At 47.7% G+C, this 18,661-nt stretch overlaps 1 protein-coding gene across 4 annotated transcripts in view; it reads right to left on the bottom strand.

Moving 5' to 3' along the window:
• Nucleotides 1–18,661, bottom strand: part of SORCS2 (sortilin related VPS10 domain containing receptor 2) — a 1,363,792-nt gene that overhangs the window by 63,544 nt on the left and 1,281,587 nt on the right. For all 4 annotated transcript variants that reach the window (XM_063923915.1, XM_063923923.1, XM_063923934.1 and 1 more), the window contains one exon: nt 14,766–14,891. In XM_063923915.1, the coding sequence (XP_063779985.1) occupies nt 14,766–14,891 (126 nt within the window). The remainder of the gene's footprint in view (nt 1–14,765; nt 14,892–18,661) is intronic.

Raw genomic sequence — 18,661 nt, 5'->3', positions numbered from 1 at the left:
GGGACAGAGCTATAGCGTCAGCCCCATCTGGCTTCTACAGGCTGCAGCTGATGCAGGACATAGAATCCATCCTGTTTAGCAGTGCGGGACTTAAGCCCCACCCAAAATGCCGCCAGACCTAAATTCCACCTCCCAGGGACATCACCAGGAGAGCAGAGACTCGGGAGGAGAGGTCTGCAGACAGGTAACGAGCGGCCGCTGGTCATATGTCATGACTCATGCATTATCTGTAACCAGGCACTAAGGTAAGGTTCAGGTAAGGTAAGGTTCAGGTAAGGTAAGGTAAGGTTCAGGTAAGGTGAGGTAAGGTACTATTTGGTGACAGAGGGCCAGAATAGAGTGTAACTTTCAGCTATACTGTGTATCCGGACATAAGACCAGATTAACAATGGGCCAGATAGTACTGCAGTCCCAGGCCTCCAGATAATAATAGGCCCATCATCATGGTGGTGGGATGACGACCAGCTGCCCAAATTACCAAATGCTCATACTTGTATTTTCCTCACAAAATGTTAACATTCTTTTACTTTCTTGTACAGTATATACACTAGTTTGCAGGAATCTATGACCTGCAAACTCTCTTTGTTCTAGGGAATAGGATTGCCACCTAGCAACAGCTGGTGGGTTAGGTGCAAGCCTCCCGACGATCGCTGGAAAGGTATAGTGAAAGAAAACTTTCACTTACCTTTCCACAGCCTGGGGGAAGCGGGGACAGAGCCGCGGGTAGCGGGCGCTTCCGAACCCGTTCGCGCGCATTGCAAAATGTTATCTCTCCATGGAGCTGTTGTTGTGAGATAAGCGGACAAGCACTGAACTATGCAAAGATCTGTGTCTGACTGGTCACTGACTAGGTCAAACTCTACCAAAGGGTTTTGAATGGAACTGGTTTTTGTGTGACCTTTAAGGACGATATGGAATCCCATTGGAGTGGTTGTATTCCAGGGTTCGGATGTGTCTATTACGGAAAGTTCGGCTCCTCTGGCAGCGAAAGCTAATGCTAGTAGAGAAGCAAGTTTTCTTGAAAGATTGGGGATGTCGGAATCTGAAGGTATTGTGGCTAAATAATTTAAGAAAGGATTAATGTCCCACGTGGAAGAGTATCGCGGACATGGAGGCCTAGACAAGAAGATACCTTTGAGTAATCTAAGGTACATCTTGTTTTCCGTAAGCCCTGGAATGAGAAGAGCTAGGGCTGAGTCATAAGACCGTATGGTGGCGGATGCCAGGCCTGACTCAAACTTAACGGCTAGGAAGTCTATCGCTAAGTTAGGTTCGGAAAAAGAAACCGAAGGAAGATTTTGAGAAGCTTGCCAAGACATAAACTCATTAATGATGGACTGGTACCTGGATTTTGTTCTGGGTCTAAGAGAAGCATTGATCAAGGTTACTGAGGTGGTCGAAAGGTTAGTAGTGGTCAGCAACCGAGTAATGTCGCTATCCACATGCACTGTGGAAGTTCCTGAAGTAGGTCGGGAGTCCCTTGGAAACAATCCTTGGACATGCCTAGGGGAAGCTTGGGTCCCTTGCGAAGAGGGTTGATCAAGGGGAACCTGTCACTCTGAGGCACTCTGTCTGTCTTGATCTTGTGAAGTACCTTCAGTAGCATAGCTGGTGTTATGCACACCAGTGCCAGCAGGAATGTACTGGTGTCTGAACGGTGAGGGATGCAAAACAAATGAACTCACAGACAGACTGGGGAATATAACATTACATACACAGAAGGTGATAGGGTAACAAAATAAACACAAAGTGAACAGAGAAGCCCAAAGGCTAAGAAACTGGGTGTCTCCCTAGTATTAGGAATGCTCAGATGGAAAGAAGTGAGATGTAGTGATTTAATACGTAGAGAACCCGAAATGCTGTTGCTAAGGGCAACAGCAGAACCCTAAAGGGTTACCAACGGGTGTGGCAGTAAACTCCTTGGTCAGAGATGGAATAATAGACACAAGGAGAGTCTCCACAATCCTAGTCCTCACTTGCAGTGCACTGGTTCAGCTTACTGCCACTAAACTGACACCTGAACACCTTGCACAGTGAGAAAGGATTTTGGCAGGCAAGTCTGAGAATACAGCCGCAAACTTGCTAGGTTCACAGAGTAGCAAAAGAACCCCAGCAGGTTAAACGACTGACTCCAGTCTTACTGCTAGGTCTGGATTGGCAGAGTGTAATACCAAATCCCAAGGCCTATTTGCAGTAAGCAACAAACAAATACAAAGTTTACACAGTACTAGCTAGCTTTCAGGAACTGACTAACCAACAAAGATTCAGCAGCATCTGCCTAACCTGAGAAGAGGGTTTATATAGCAGGTGCTGTCCACGCCCCACTCAGACCTCACAGACTGTGAGCACAAAAACCAGCACCGGATCCCCTGCCGTGCACAGAGCCTGTAACCACTGCACAGCAAAAGACCCGAACCGGAGTACCAGCTACGCTCAGGTTACTCCGCTAGCACTTGTCTCCCAGTTGCCATGACGACGTGGCAGCACAGAGCAGGAGACCCTAACAGTACCCCCCCTCTGACGAGGGGTCAAAGAACCCCTACCACCGGGTTTATCGGGGAACTGCGAGAAGAAAGAGCGTAACAGTCTGGGGGCATGAAGATCACAACTGCGCACCCACGACCGCTCCTCCGGGCCATACCCCTTCCAGTGCACCAAAAATGACAGCCGACCCCGAACCATCTTGGAGTCAAGAATCCTTTCAACAACAAACTCCCTCTGGCCACGTATCAGAAGAGGGGAAGGTCTTCCACTGGAAGAAGGATTACTAATCGCCCATTTTAAAAGGGAACAATGAAATGTTTTATTGATACCCAAAGAACGGGGTAGATCTAACTGAAATGCCACCGGAGTGATCTTATAAGGACCGATAAACCGGGGGCCTAACTTATGAGATGGCTGTCTCAACTTCAAATTCTTGGTAGACAACCAGACGAAGTCTCCTAATTTGAAGCTGCAGGGTCTTTTCCGCTTATCAAAAACCCTTTTGGTCACTAATGACACAGACACAAGGGCTTTCTTCACTTTCCTCCAAATACCTCTAAGGACCGAAACCACAGAGGAACCACCAGGCGTGGAGTCCAGGGGGTCAAAAGAATTGGCCTTAGGATGATGCCCATACACACAAAGGAAGGGAGAGATCCCTGTAGCAGAGTGAGCCGCGTTGTTATAGGCAAACTCCGCCATGGACAGATGAGCCACCCAGTCAGTCTGACACTTGGAGACATAACACCTGAGGAACTGCTCCAAGGACTGGTTCACCCTTTCAGTCTGCCCATTAGACTGCGGATGGTAGCCTGACGACAAGCTGACAGAAATCTGGAGATCGGAACAAAATGCCCTCCAGAATTTGGCCACAAACTGGGATCCGCGGTCAGAGACCACATCAAGTGGCAACCCGTGGAGGCGCACAACATGCAGCATAAATAATTCAGACAGGCGTCTGGCCGATGGCAGCCCAACCAATGGAACGAAGTGCGCCATCTTCGAAAACCTGTCAACGACAACCCAGATGGCTGTCATCCCCGAGGATTTGGGCAAGTCCACCACAAAATCCATTGAAATGTGGGTCCATGGCTTAGATGGAATAGAGAGTGGATGTAATGGGCCAACAGGAACCCCTCTAGGAGTCTTATTTCGGGCACAGATGTCACATGCCCGAACCCACTGATCCACATCCCTAGCCACCGAGGGCCACCACACCGCCCTAGATAGCAACTACCGAGTTCTGGCAATACCCGGGTGACCTGCCGACTTCTTGGCATGGAATTCCAGGAACACTCGCTGTCTTAACCTAGGAGGCACAAACAAAAGACCTACCGGAAGGTCTGGAGGAGCCTGCTCCTGTGCTCTAAGGACTAATGACAAGAGGTCCTGGGTAATGCCCACTTTAATACATGATGGGGACACAATAGGCAATGGCTCCTCGGTGGTCTCCTGGATTGGAGCAAAACTCCGCGAAAGCGCATCAGCCTTGATGTTTTTTGACCCAGGGCGATATGTTATCAAAAAATTAAAGCGAGCAAAAAACAAAGCCCATCGTGCCTGCCTGGCATTGAGGCGCTTCGCTGACTCTAAATATGCCAAATTCTTATGGTCGGTGAGAATTGAGACCACAAACTTAGCCCCCTCAAGCCAGTGTCTCCACTCCTCGAGTGCATCCTTAATAGCCAACAATTCCCGGTTACCCACGTCATAATTCATCTCGGCAGGTGAAAATTTACGGGAAAAGTAAGCACAGGGATGAAGGCGATTATCAGACACCCCCATCTGAGAGAGCACTGCCCCAATACCCATCTCAGAGGCATCCACCTCCACCACAAAATGACGCTCTGGATCTGGGTGTCGCAGCACCTTGGCCGAGACAAATGCCCTTTTGAGACGGGCAAAAGCCGCTTTGGCCTCACAAGACCAGTGAGCAACATCCGCCCCTTTCTTAGTGAGTGCCACCAAGGGCGCCACTATAGACGAAAATCCAGCGATAAATCGTCTATAAAAATTCGCAAAGCCCAGAAAACGCTGAAGCGCCTTCAAACTAGTGGGCTGCACCCAATCCAGGACTGCCTGTACCTTGGAACCCTCCATTTGGAAACCTTCTGGGGAGATAATATATCCTAGAAATGCGATTTGCTGAACTTCAAATTCGCACTTCTCCAGCTTCGCCCCAAGCCGGTGGTCTCTGAGTTTCTGGAGGACTAAGCGTACATGCTTCCGATGTTCCTCCAGGGAATGGGAGAAGATTAGGATGTCATCTAAGTATACAACTAAGAATCTATCCAAATATTCCCTGAGCACATCGTTCATGAAGTCCTGGAAGACTGCCGGGGCATTACAGAGCCCAAAAGGCATCACCAAATATTCATAATGCCCTGAGTGGGTATTAAAGGCAGTCTTCCATTCATCCCCCTCTCTTATTCGGATTAGATTGTACGCACCGCGTAGGTCAATCTTAGAAAAAATGGTGGCAGTACGAAGCTGGTCAAACAAGACCGAAATGAGAGGCAGTGGGTATGAGTTTTTAATCGTGATACGGTTCAATTCCCTGAAGTCGATGCAGGGTCGCAACGAACCGTCCTTTTTACCCACGAAGAAGAACCCCGACCCAACTGGAGACTGTGAAGGTCTGATAAATCCCTTAGCCAAGTTCTCCTGAAAGTACTCTGCCATAGCCTGAGTCTCAGGACGTGACAGGGAGTACAACCTGCTCTTGGGAAGCTTAGCATTCGGCAACAAATCAATGGCACAGTCATAGGGGCGATGGGGAGGTAGTACCTCTGCAACTCTTTTGGAGAACACGTCCGCAAAATCTGCATAACATCCTGGCAATCCTGGCAAACTTAGCTGCGAAAGCCTGACTGGAAGGCTCAAGCAACTCCTGAAACAATCAGTACCCCAACTAAGAATCTCCCCAGAGACCCAGTCAAATTGAGGATTGTGGGCCCTTAACCAGGGTAACCCCAACACCAATGGAGCAAAAGTACAGACAGTCACATAAAAGGACAATTTTTCAGAGTGTGTGGCTCCAATAAACAAAGAAATCTGGCTAGTGCAAGAGGTAATTTTACCCTGGGATAATGGTTCCCCGTTTAACCCACAAATCTCAATTTCCGATGCCAAGGGTACTAAGGGAACAGAGTGTTTCAGGGCGAATTGGCGGTCCATAAAGACCCCGTCGGCCCCACTGTCCACAAAGGCCTCAGTCTTGACAGTTTGACCGAGGATCTTCAAGGTCACCGGAATGATAAAAGTCTTCTTGGGAAATTCTGACTTCTGGCCTGACAGGATATTTCCCATCACCCTCAGGCCCTGAAGTTTTCCGGCTTTTCTGGGCATGATACTACCACATGACCTTTATTCCCACAGTACAAACATAACCCCTGCTGTCTCCTCCGCGTCTTCTCACGCGAGGAGAGGCGGGTAGCCCCAATCTGCATAGGCTTCTCGGAAAATTCCTCAGAGTCTGAGGTTCCCTTGGGAAAGAAGGAAACCTCCGTCTTCCTTTCAAGCCTGCGCTCTCTCAGCCGTCTATCCACCCGAATGGATAACTGCATGAGCTGATCCAAGCTATCAGGCAAGGGATATTGTACCAGTTGGTCTTTTAACTGGTTAGAAAGACCTCTTCGGTACTGGTGTCTCAGGGCTGGGTCATTCCACTGGGTATCATGGGCCAACCTCCGAAACTCCGTACAATAAACCTCAACTGGCCTTCGCCCTTGCTTAAGGATCGAAATCTGAGCCTCGGCTGAGGCCGTCTTGTCAGGGTCATCATACAACATGCCCAGTGCCGTAAAAAAAGCATCAACACTTTTAAGCGACGGACAGTCAGGCTGCAACCCATATGCCCAGACCTGTGGGTCTCCTTGTAGCAAGGAAATCACTATGCCCACCCGCTGAATCTCCGACCCAGAAGACTGAGGCCTAAGCTGGAAATATAGCTTGCAGCTCTCCTTGAAACAAAAGAACTGCGAGCGATCTCCAGAAAAACGATCCGGGAGATTTACTTTTGGCTCCTTAACCCCTGAAGGTACTGCTGCTGCGGGAGCTCCGCCAGCGGCCTGTGAGGTGTGCATTTTAATGGACAAATAATTAAATTGTCGAGTCAGGACCTGCACCTGATCGACCACCTGTTGCAAAGTATTTTGAGGGGTATGCTCCATATTCCCACAAAATTTCAACAGGAGTATTGGGCTGCTGAATATGTTATGCACACCAGTGCCAGCAGGAATGTACTGGTGTCTGAACGGTGAGGGATGCAAAACAAATGAACTCACAGACAGACTGGGGAATATAACATTACATACACAGAAGGTGATAGGGTAACAAAATAAACACAAAGTGAACAAAGAAGCCCAAAGGCTAAGAAACTGGGTGTCTCCCTAGTATTAGGAATGCTCAGATGGAAAGAAGCGAGATGTAGTGATTTAATACGTAGAGAACCCGAAATGCTGTTGCTAAGGGCAACAGCAAAACCCTAAAGGGTTACCAACGGGTGTGGCAGTAAACTCCTTGGTCAGAGATGGAATAATAGACACAAGGAGAGTCTCCACAATCCTAGTCCTCACTTGCAGTGCACTGGTTCAGCTTACTGCCACTAAACTGACACCTGAACACCTTGCACAGTGAGAAAGGATTTTGGCAGGCAAGTCTGAGAATACAGCCGCAAACTTGCTAGGTTCACAGAGTAGCAAAAGAACCCCAGCAGGTTAAACGACTGACTCCAGTCTTACTGCTAGGTCTGGATTGGCAGAGTGTAATACCAAATCCCAAGGCCTATTTGCAGTAAGCAACAAACAAATACAAAGTTTACACAGTACTAGCTAGCTTTCAGGAACTGACTAACCAACAAAGATTCAGCAGCATCTGCCTAACCTGAGAAGAGGGTTTATATAGCAGGTGCTGTCCACGCCCCACTCAGACCTCACAGACTGTGAGCACAAAAACCAGCACCGGATCCCCTGCCGTGCACAGAGCCTGTAACCACTGCACAGCAGAAGACCCGAACCGGAGTATCAGCTACGCTCAGGTTACTCCGCTAGCACTTGTCTCCCGGTTGCCATGACGACGTGGCAGCACAGAGCAGGAGACCCTAACAGCTGGGGGAAGGAAAGCATATGGGAGAACTAGATCTGTCCACGGAAAGGACATTGCATCCGAGTGGAGCGCCCCTTGAGTCCAGATTTTGGACACGAAGGTTGGGACCTGTGTGTTCGATGGAGTTGCAAACAGGTCTACTTGCAGTTGACCAAAGGTTCTCACGATACTGGTGAAAATTTTCGGTCTCAGAGTCACCCAATCCAGTGTTAATTTCTTCCTGGATAAGGAGTCGGCTAACTCGTTTAGCTCTCCTGGGATATATGTTGCAGAGAGAAGTATGGATCTTTCCACCGCCCAGTTCCAGATGTCTATAGCTTCTTGACAGAGTGTCAGGGATCGAGTGCCCCCCATTCTGTTGAGGTATGACACTGCAGTCCTGTTGTCTAGACATAGAAGAACTGAGTTGTTCTGGAAGGTCAGGGGAACTAGAGAGGAAAGTGCTAACTTTGCCGCCCTCAATTCTAATAGATTGATGTGCGCTGTCGATTCTTGAGTGGACCATCTTCCCCTTACCGCTCGGTCTCTTGTAAATGCTCCCCAACCCGAGGGACGCATCTGATGTGATGACAATGTCTGGAGGAGGAGGTAGGAGAGGTCTGGGGGGGTGGTAGCCGAAGGTCCCTCCATCTGCGAATCTCTTTGAGAACCAAGGGTGTCAAGATGATCTTGTCTGACCAAGTCCATCCCTGACGAAGGAGAGCTGAAAGGAGAATCTGAGAGTGTCTGCAGACAAGGGGAGCGTGGAGAAAACCAGGATCTAAAGATCTCATCTTCCCTATGACTCTGGCCAAGTCTCTCAGCGAGAAACGGTGTTTCAGGGTTCGAGTTACTAAGTCCTGAATGTCTCTCCACTTGTCTGGGGGAACTGCTATCGAGAAAGAAGGGGTATCTAGTAAGAAACCCAGAAAAACAATTGACTGGGTGGGTGTTAATACGGACTTGTCGTAATTTATTGTAAACCCTAGGTTCTGGAGGTGAGAAAGAATTAGTTCTTTGTGAAGCAGAAGGGTTTTCTGGTCTGCATGGACTACTAACAAGTCGTCTAGGTAGATTATGCAACGGATCATTCTCTGGCGTAGGTGAGAGATCACTGCTTTCATAAAACGAGTGAACGTGTAGGGAGCGTTGGAGAGGCCGAAAACCATGACGGTCCACTGATAGAGAACGTCTTTCCACAGGAACCTTAGAAGTCTTCTGTGGTTTGGGTGCATTTGAATTGTGTGAAAGGCCTCCTTGAGATCTATTTTGATACAGAAATCGTTCCTTGTTAGTAGGAAAGGTATGTCGGCTAAGCCCTCCATACGTAAAGAGCGAGGTTTTATGTGTCGGTTGAGAGATTTGACATTTAAGACTGGTCTGTATGAACCGTCCTGTTTCCTGACGGGAAAAAGGTGACTGACCCAGCCTCTTGTGGAAGTGTCTGCCAACTCTATTTTGCCTAACTGTAGGGCAAGGGACAGTACTCCATCTAATAACGGATTGGCGTTTTTTGAGCAGGGGAAAATTTGTCGTGGAAAATGTAAAAGGGGGAGGGATAAACCTTTTTCTACGATTCTTAGCAACCACCTGTCTGTGGTAATCTGCCTCCAGGAGGCTATTGCCTGGGAAAGACAAGGAGTAGGTTGCAAAGTAAAGTGACTTACCGTATCCTCTGTCTTTCCTGGGGGCGTATGTGCCGCCGGACCCTGCGCCTCTTGCGGTCCGTGTACGGGAAGGGCCACCTCAGTGAGCGCCTCTGTAGTCTCGGGTCGAGCTGCTGGCTCCCGCAGGACAACCCTCCTGATGAAAGGGCCGCCTGGAAGGCTGAGGTCCTTTAAGGTCCACAAAGGATTTGCGAGCTTTATAGCGGACCTCCACTTCGTCTATGAAATCGGGTCCGAAAAGGTCAGAATCTATCAGATTGGGGACATCTACTGGTCTGGGTGCTAGGTTAGGTAGCCCTGCATTAGCTAGCCAGCGAGTTCAACGTGAGTTCGATATGAAATCAAATGTCTGACCAATTATTAAGGTAGCCCTACTAATAGCCTTTATGAGTGCCATTTTAGAAGCTACCAGGGAATCTAGGGAGCCCCCTGAGACGCCTTATTTTTCTGCTTTGTCAAGGACAAATAATAAAGGACCGGCGGCGTCTGAAACCTTAAATTGGATTTTTCTTAGCAATTTATCCATAGTGTCACTCTGGACTTTTTCTCCCACGAGTGAAGTTAAGGCCGGGTCGATGTCAGGGGCAAATAGGGCCGGAATATCTGGGATGCCAGTGTGGTTACGGAGAACCATGTCATCCTCCTTAACTAATGCCGTTCTAAAGGCTAACTGGGCAAAATTGTATACTTGGGAGCGTTCGCTCAGAGCCCAGTGGGCTGAATATATTTTAGAAGGTGGCATTCTGCCCGCTAAGGCTACAAGGGCCATCTGCAAGTCACTATATTCGCCTCTACGAGAGAATGCACTAGTCCTGGTTACTTCCTCTGATTCCCAATCTACTGGAGGGTAACCAGTTTCCCTAAATGCGTGGGAAAGGGGGGTTGTATGACTATGAGTAGTCTCCTTATGAGCGCGGTCCTGTGCAGGTTGCCGATCAGTGACAGGGAATGTATGTCGGCTGTGGGCAGGAGAGGGGGGTCTGCTATGGCCCTTAGAGGTATTCCAAGCACTGGCAATACCTGGGAAAGAGATATTTTTACCTGAACAGGCATCTCTAGAAGAAACATGGTCAGTGTGTTTCGTTTTACTTGTGCACTTTCTCACCACTCTGTGAGAATATGCAGGAGGAGAAGGAGTCTCAGCATTCTGGCTGACTTCTCCCTCCTCAGAGCTGTCCCTGTTGTCATCCGACCTGATCTGAGGAAGTTGTGTCAGCAGGTTCTCCTAGGCTTTTCCTAGAAGGCTGCCTGCCTCTTTTGCTGCGCTGTGGGGACACTATGAGGGTGTCTGTAGCTGACACAGACACTGTGTCCTCCATCCTGCAGCGCTGAGGTAAAATCTGAACTGGGGGCGGGGCCTAGCGCCTTATATGGTGCGCGTGCACGTGCCCAGCAAGCGCGCGTGTGCCCGGCTGAGCGCGCACGCTCCCGTGACGCGGGCAATGCGCGCGAACGGGTCCGGGAGCGGCCACTACCCGCGGCTCTGTCCCCGCTTCCCCCAGGCTGTGGAAAGGTAAGTGAACGTTTTCTTTCACTATACCTCTCCAGCGATTGTCGGGAGGCTTGCACCTAACCCACCAGCTGTTGCTAGGTGACAAGCCTCCCGACGAACAAAAGGAGATATTGGGGCTGACTGTGAAGGAGGCACTGGCCTCACTCACACAGCACTGCTCATAGCTCTCCGCTTCTCACAATGGGCCTTTCCAATTAGATTTGCTTACTTGTGATGAGCATAGGAATATGTTTCTGCGCAACCTTCTGTGCAGGCAATGGGCAGCCCTATGGGGTTGTGTGTGTCTGCTACGTTCTACCTGCTCTCTGCTATAATTCTGCACCATTCTGGGGACAGTAGCAGTCAAAGACTTAAGTTCTCAGCCTTTACTGTCCCTTTATTAGGCAGCTACTATTCTAACGCTAATCTCCTCAGTTATATGAGAGCACACCACGTTCACACTGCCATAAATATCCTCAGTTATTGCATGTGAATGCACAGCAACTCAGGATATTGGGGGTCATTCCAAGTTGATCGTAGCTATGCTAAATTTAGCACAGCTACGATCATTCACACTGACATGCGGGGGGACGCCCAGCACAGGGCTAGTCCGCCCCGAATGTCAGTGCCGGCCCCCCCTCAGAAGTGCAAAGGAATCGCACTGCGGCGATGCCTTTGCACTTCAAGAGTAGCTCCCGACCAGCGCAGCTTTAGCGTGCTGGCCGGGAGCTACTCATCGCTCCCCGGCCCGCAGCGGCTGCGTGTGACGTCACGCAGCCGCCGCGGACCTCCTCCTCAATGGTCCAGCCACGCCTGCGTTGGCCGGACTGCGCCCCCTTAAACGGCGGCTTAACGCCGCCGTCCAGCCCCCTCCCGCCCAGTGACCGCCTCTGTCTCAGAGGCGATCGCTAGGCAACGACGGCTGCCATGTGGCGGCGCACTGTGGCACCGGCGCATGCGCAGTTCCGACCCAATCGCTGCGGTGCAAGAAACGGCAGCGAGCGATCGGGTCGGAATGACCCCCATTGTGCAGTGTGCCATGTTGAAATTACTCGGGTCAAGCAACCCGACATTTCAACCCAGGTGGCGAGCAGGGTTGAACACAGGTTCAACCGGGCTCGCGGTGCAGTGTGAACAGGTATCTCGGGTCGTTCACACCATAGGAAGAGTCGGCACTTGGAGATCATCTCATCTCCAAGCGCTGGCTCGGGATGTGTCGGAGGTGACGTCATCAACCTGGCAATAAGCCGGGTCAGGCTGCCAGTCTGAAAGGGGTCTGCAGTTGGGTCACACCCAGTAAGGAGGACCCATGTACAAAATCCCAGGTGTGACCCAGCAATGTAGTGTGAAAGGGGAATAACAATCAGCAGTATGCTAGTTTACATTTGAGACCATATATTGTTACGAAAACCTCCTATGATTGTGCAACTTTGCTTCTTAATTACCAATTTATTACAACAAACGTAGAAAGAATAGCCTTTTCGGTCCACCAGAACCGGTACATTTACTAAGCAGTGATAAGAATGGAGAAGTGAGCCAGTGGAGAAATTTCCCCATCAACCAATCAGCAGCTCTGTATCATTTTATAGTATGCAAATTATAGATGTTACTTCAGTGCTGATTGGTTGCCATGGGCAACTTCTCCACTGGCTCACTTCTCTGCTCTTATCACTGCTTAGTAAATGTACCCCTTTATATCAGCTACTGTACATTAGTTGAAATTATTCTTAATTTTTGGAATTTTGGTGTTGGTGTTTATTAATAATTGTATGTCATTTTTTCATCCTTTCTTATTCTCACTTCCACCACTGATCTCTCCCTTTCTCTATTCACTATTGTCCAGTGTACACGGGTTTTAACCTATAGGACTTGCAGAGAAATGGGGTCCCTTGATGAGGGCTGAGCATGCAAGTTTAAATGTATTGAGTGCAGTGCTATATACACATATAATATTGATTGAACCTTCAAGTTCTGTGCTGGGGAAGAACGCCCCTTTCTCTTCTCCAGGGTTGTCAATTGTCAGTAAATTTACTGACAGTAAAAAAAAAAAAAGTAGAAATCAATTATAGAAATCAATTATAGAGGGAAGACGATTCCCGCAGGTCTTTCTATACAGCGCCAAATACACTGCTCAAAAAAATAGAGGGAACACTAAAATAACACATCCTAGATCTGAATGAATGAAATATTCTTATTAAATACTTTGTTCTTTACATAGTTGAATGTGCTGACAACAAAATCACACAAAAATTATCAATGGAAATCAAATTTATTAACCCATGGAGGTCTGGATTTGGAGTCATACTCAAAATTAAAGTGGAAAAACACACTACAGGCTGATCCAACTTTGATGTAATGTCCTTAAAACAAGTCAAAATGAGGCTCAGTAGTGTGTGTGGCCTCCACGTGCCTGTATGACCTCCCTACAACCCACACAAGTGGCTCAGGTAGTGCAGCTCATCCAGGATGGCACATCAATGCGAGCTGCGGCAAGAAGGTTTGCTGTGTCTGTCAGCGTAGTGTCCAGAACATGGAGGCGCTACCAGGAGACAGGCCAGTACATCAGGAGACGTGGAGGCGGCCGCAGGAAGGCAACAACCCAGCAGCAGGACCGCTACCTCCGCCTTTGTGCAAGGAGGAACAGGAGGAGCACTGCCAGAGCCCTGCAAAATTACCTCCAGCAAGCCACAAATGTGCATGTGTCTACTCAAACGATCATAAACAGACTCCATGAGGGTGGTATGAGGGCCCGACGTCCACAGGTGGGGGTTGAGCTTACAGCCCAACACCATGCAGGACGTTTGGCATTTGCCAGAGAACACCAAGATTGGCAAATTCGCCACTGGCGCCCTGTGCTCTTCACAGATGAAAGCAGGTTCTCACTGAGCACATGTGACAGACGTGACAGAGTCTGGAGACGCCAAGGAGAACGTTCTGCTGCCTGCAACATCCTCCAGCATGACCGGTTTGGCAGTGGGTCAGTAATGGTGTGGGGTGGCATTTCTTTGGGGGGCCGCACAGCCCTCCATGTGCTCGCCAGAGGTAGCCTGACTGCCATTAGGTACCGAGATGAGATCCTCAGACCCCTTGTGAGATCATATGCTGGTGCGGTTGGCCCTGGGTTCCTCCTAATGCAAGACAATGCTAGACCTCATGTGGCTGGAGTGTGTCAGCAGTTCCTGCAAGACGAAGGCATTGATGCTATGGACTGGCCCGCCCGTTCCCCAGACCTGAATCCAATTGAGCACATCTGGGACATCATGTCTCGCTCCATCCACTAATGCCACGTTGCACCACAGATTGTCCAGGAGTTGGCGGATGCTTTAGTCCAGGTCTGGGAGGAGATCCCTCAGGAGACCATCCGCCACCTCATCAGGAGCATGCCCAGGCATTGTAGGGAGGTCATACAGGCACGTGGAGGCCACACACACTACTGAGCCTCATTTTGACTTGTTTTAAGGACATTACATCAAAGTTGGATCAGCCTGTAGTGTGTTTTTCCACTTTCATTTTGAGTGTGACTCCAAATCCAGACCTCCATGGGTTAATAAATGTGATTTCCATTGATAATTTTTGTGTGATTTTGTTGTCAGCACATTCAACTATGTAAAGAACAAAGTATTTAATAAGAAGAATATTTCATTCATTCAGATCTAGGATGTGTTATTTTAGTGTTCCCTTTATTTTTTTGAGCAGTGTATAACCATACTGTATATAGGACCCTCTGATTCAAAATATAAATATAAATCAGTAGAAATCAGTCTCGCCCTGCACAACAGATGTACACGTAGAGGTGCCATTAATTGATGCTGAAATAATATTTTTGGGCTGTGATCCCGTTACATAGCATCCCCAGGGCACAATGAGGGGTTGTATGGGGATGGCTGTAATAAAATACCAGGATGTTCCTTTATGCCAGGGACAGTAGTGATAATTATGGGGGGTGTAGGGGGTGCAGCCCATACTCCCATCCACTTCTCCCTCCTGGAACAGTTACTGATTACATCATAATATACAGTGGAACTCTGAGCCCTTACCCAGTGGTGCTGGTGTAGCTCTGCCCCAGGGTGCAGTCCTCTGGCGGAGAGTCCGGGTTAAACCAGAAATCAGCAAAGCATCTGCTAGTTGGTTTTTGGTTGATCTCACGTTCATATCCATAATCACTGAAAAAAAGAACATCCAGGTGGATCCATGTTTCCAGCGATCACATTCAAATATCAAACAAATAAAAAGTACAAAAAATCTACACTGCTACAATATTATGCAATACCAATTAATTTCATTTATAGATACGCTTAATGTGGCCTGTCACGGAGGCACTTTACACTCCCAATATATAATTGCTTTCCCACTGACCCTCTCACTGGATCACAGACACAGTTATTACATACAGCACCTCCAGCTTCTATAGACACAGTCATTACATACAGCACCTCCAGCTTCTATAGACACAGTTATTACATACAGCACCTCCAGCTTCTATAGACACAGTCATTACATACAGCACGTCCAGCTTCTATAGACACAGGTATTACATACAGCACCTCCAGCTTCTATAGACACAGTCATTACATACAGCACCTCCAGCTTCTATAGACACAGTCATTACATACAGCACCTCCAGCTTCTATAGACACAGCTATTACATACAGCACCTCCAGCTTCTATAGACACAGTTACTACATACAGCACCTCCAGCTTCTATAGACACAGGTATTACATACAGCACCTCCAGCTTCTATAGACACAGTCATTACATACAGCACCTCCAGCTTCTATAGACACAGTTACTACATACAGCACCTCCAGCTTCTATAGACACAGTCATTACATACAGCACCTCCAGCTTCTATAGACACAGTCATTACATACAGTTCCTCCAGCTTCTATAGACACAGCTATTACATACAGCACCTCCAGCTTCTATAGACACAGTTACTACATACAGCACCTCCAGCTTCTATAGACACAGTCATTACATACAGCACCTCCAGCTTCTATAGACACAGTCATTACATACAGCACCTCCAGCTTCTATAGACACAGCTATTACATACAGCACCTCCAGCTTCTATAGACACAGTTACTACATACAGCACCTCCAGCTTCTATAGACACAGTCATTACATACAGCACCTCCAGCTTCTATAGACACAGTCATTACATACAGCACCTCCAGCTTCTATAGACACCGCTATTACATACAGCACCTCCAGCTTCTATAGACACAGTTACTACATACAGCACCTCCAGCTTCTATAGACACAGTCATTACATACAGCACCTCCAGCTTCTATAGACACAGTCGTTACATACAGCACCTCCAGCTTCTATAGACACAGTTACTACATACAGCACCTCCAGCTTCTATAGACACAGTAATTACATACAGCACCTCCAGATTCTATAGACACAGTTACTACATACAGCACCTCCAGCTTCTATAGACACAGGTATTACATACAGCACCTCCAGCTTCTATAGACAGTCATTACATACAGCACCTCCAGCATCTATAGACACAGTTACTACATACAGCACCTCCAGCTTCTATAGACACAGTTACTACATACAGCACCTCCAGCTTCTATAGACACAGGTATTACATACAGCACCTCCAGCTTCTATAGACACAGTCATTACATACAGCACCTCCAGCTTCTATAGACACAGTCATTACATACAGCACCTCCAGCTTCTATAGACACAGTTACTACATACAGCACCTCCAGCTTCTATAGACACAGTCATTACATACAGCACCTCCAGCTTCTATAGACACAGTCATTACATACAGCACCTCCAGCTACTATAGACACAGGTATTACATACAGCACCTCCAGCTTCTATAGACACAGTTGCTACATACAGCACCTCCAGCTTCTTTAGACACAGTTATTACATACAGCACCTCCAGCTTCTATGGACACAATTACATACAGCACCTCCAGCTTCTATAGACACAGTTATTACATACAGCACCTCCAACTTCTATAGACACAGTTATTACATACAGCACCTCCAGCTTCTATAGACACAGTTATTACATACAGCACCTCCAACTTCTATAGACACAGTTATTACATACAGCACCACCAGCTTCTATAGACACAGTTATTACATACAGCACCACCAGCTTCTATAGACACAGTTACTACATACAGCACCTCCAGCTTCTATAGACACAGTTATTACATACAGCACCTCCAGCTTCTATGGACACAATTACATACAGCACCTCTAGCTTCTATAGACACAGTTATTACATACAGCACCTCCAACTTCTATAGACACAGTTATTACATACAGCACCACCAGCTTCTATAGACACAGTTATTACATACAGCACCACCAGCTTCCATAGACACAGTTATTACATACAGCACCTCCAGCTTCTATAGACACAGTTACTACATACAGCACCTCCAGCTTCCATAGACACAGTTATTACATACAGCACCTCCAGCTTCTATAGACACATTACTTACATACAGCACCTCCAGCTTCTATAGACACAGTTACTACATACAGCACCTCCAGCTTCTATAGACACAGTTATTACATACAGCACCTCCAGCTTCTATAGACACATTAATTACATACAGCACCTCCAGCTTCTATAGACACAGTTACTACATACAGCACCTCCAGCTTCTATAGACACAGTTATTACATACACAGCACCTCCAGCTTCTATAGACACAGTTACTACATACAGCACCTCCAGCTTCTATAGACACAGTCATTACATACAGCACCTCCAGCTTCTATAGACACAGTCATTACATACAGCACCTCCAGCTTCTATAGACACAGTTATTACATACAGCACCTCCAGCTTCTATAGACACATTAATTACATTCAGCACCTCCAGCTTCTATAGACACAGTTACTACATACAGCACCTCCAGCTTCTATAGACACAGTTATTACATACAGCACCTCCAGCTTCTATAGACACAGTCATTACATACAGCACCTCCAGCTTCTATAGACACAGTTACTACATACTGCACCTCCAGCTTCTATAGACACAGTTATTACATACAGCACCTCCAGCTTCTATGGACACAATTACATACAGCATCTCCAGCTTCTATAGACACAGTCATTACATACAGCACCTCCAGCTTCTATAGACACAGTTATTACATACAGCACCTCCAGCTTCTATAGACACAGTCATTACATACAGCACCTCCAGCTTCTATAGACACAGTTATTACATACAGCACCTCCAGCTTCTATAGACACAGTCATTACATACAGCACCTCCAGCTTCTATAGACACAGTTATTACATACAGCACCTCCAGCTTCTATAGACACAGTCACTGCATACAGCACCTCTAGCTTCTATAGACACAGTCATTACATACAGCACCTCCAGCTTCTATAGACACAGTCATTACAACATTGCCGTCTCAACAGCAGTGTAGGCCCCTGGGCACAGCAATGCACTGGGGCCCCTACCCACCCATCAGCGGTAGGGGTGGGGGGGTGCTATCAGCGGCAGCTTTGATGTCCCGCGGGCGGTAGGGGATGTTCTATCTTTCGCTCAGCATGTAGGACCTGGAGAAATAATTTCTGCTAATTACTTCTTTATTGCACAAATGGAGCAGGAAGGAGAACACTAAACTGTAGAAGGGGACATTGTGCGAAATGGAGGGGCCCCGGTACATGACTTCCAGGGTGGTAGGGGATGTTTAATACACAGGGGAGGGATGGATAGTGGAGTGGTCTTAATAGTCATAATTTTCTGGTGCAAGGGCAGCTTGCTTTACTGCAGATATCTCCAGTTCCTGGAAATAGATTTCTTAGCTTTAACAGGATAAAAAACTAGAGTCCCACCTTACAGGAGGTACTGGGGACTTGGAGATCAGAGGTCAGGAGCCAGAGCAATTCACCAACGAATATATAAAACTGCATACCA

This window comes from Pseudophryne corroboree, chromosome 1 (genome assembly GCF_028390025.1).
Source record: "Pseudophryne corroboree isolate aPseCor3 chromosome 1, aPseCor3.hap2, whole genome shotgun sequence".
Taxonomy (NCBI): domain Eukaryota; kingdom Metazoa; phylum Chordata; class Amphibia; order Anura; family Myobatrachidae; genus Pseudophryne; species Pseudophryne corroboree.
This window is presented reverse-complemented; position numbering and strand designations above follow the sequence as displayed.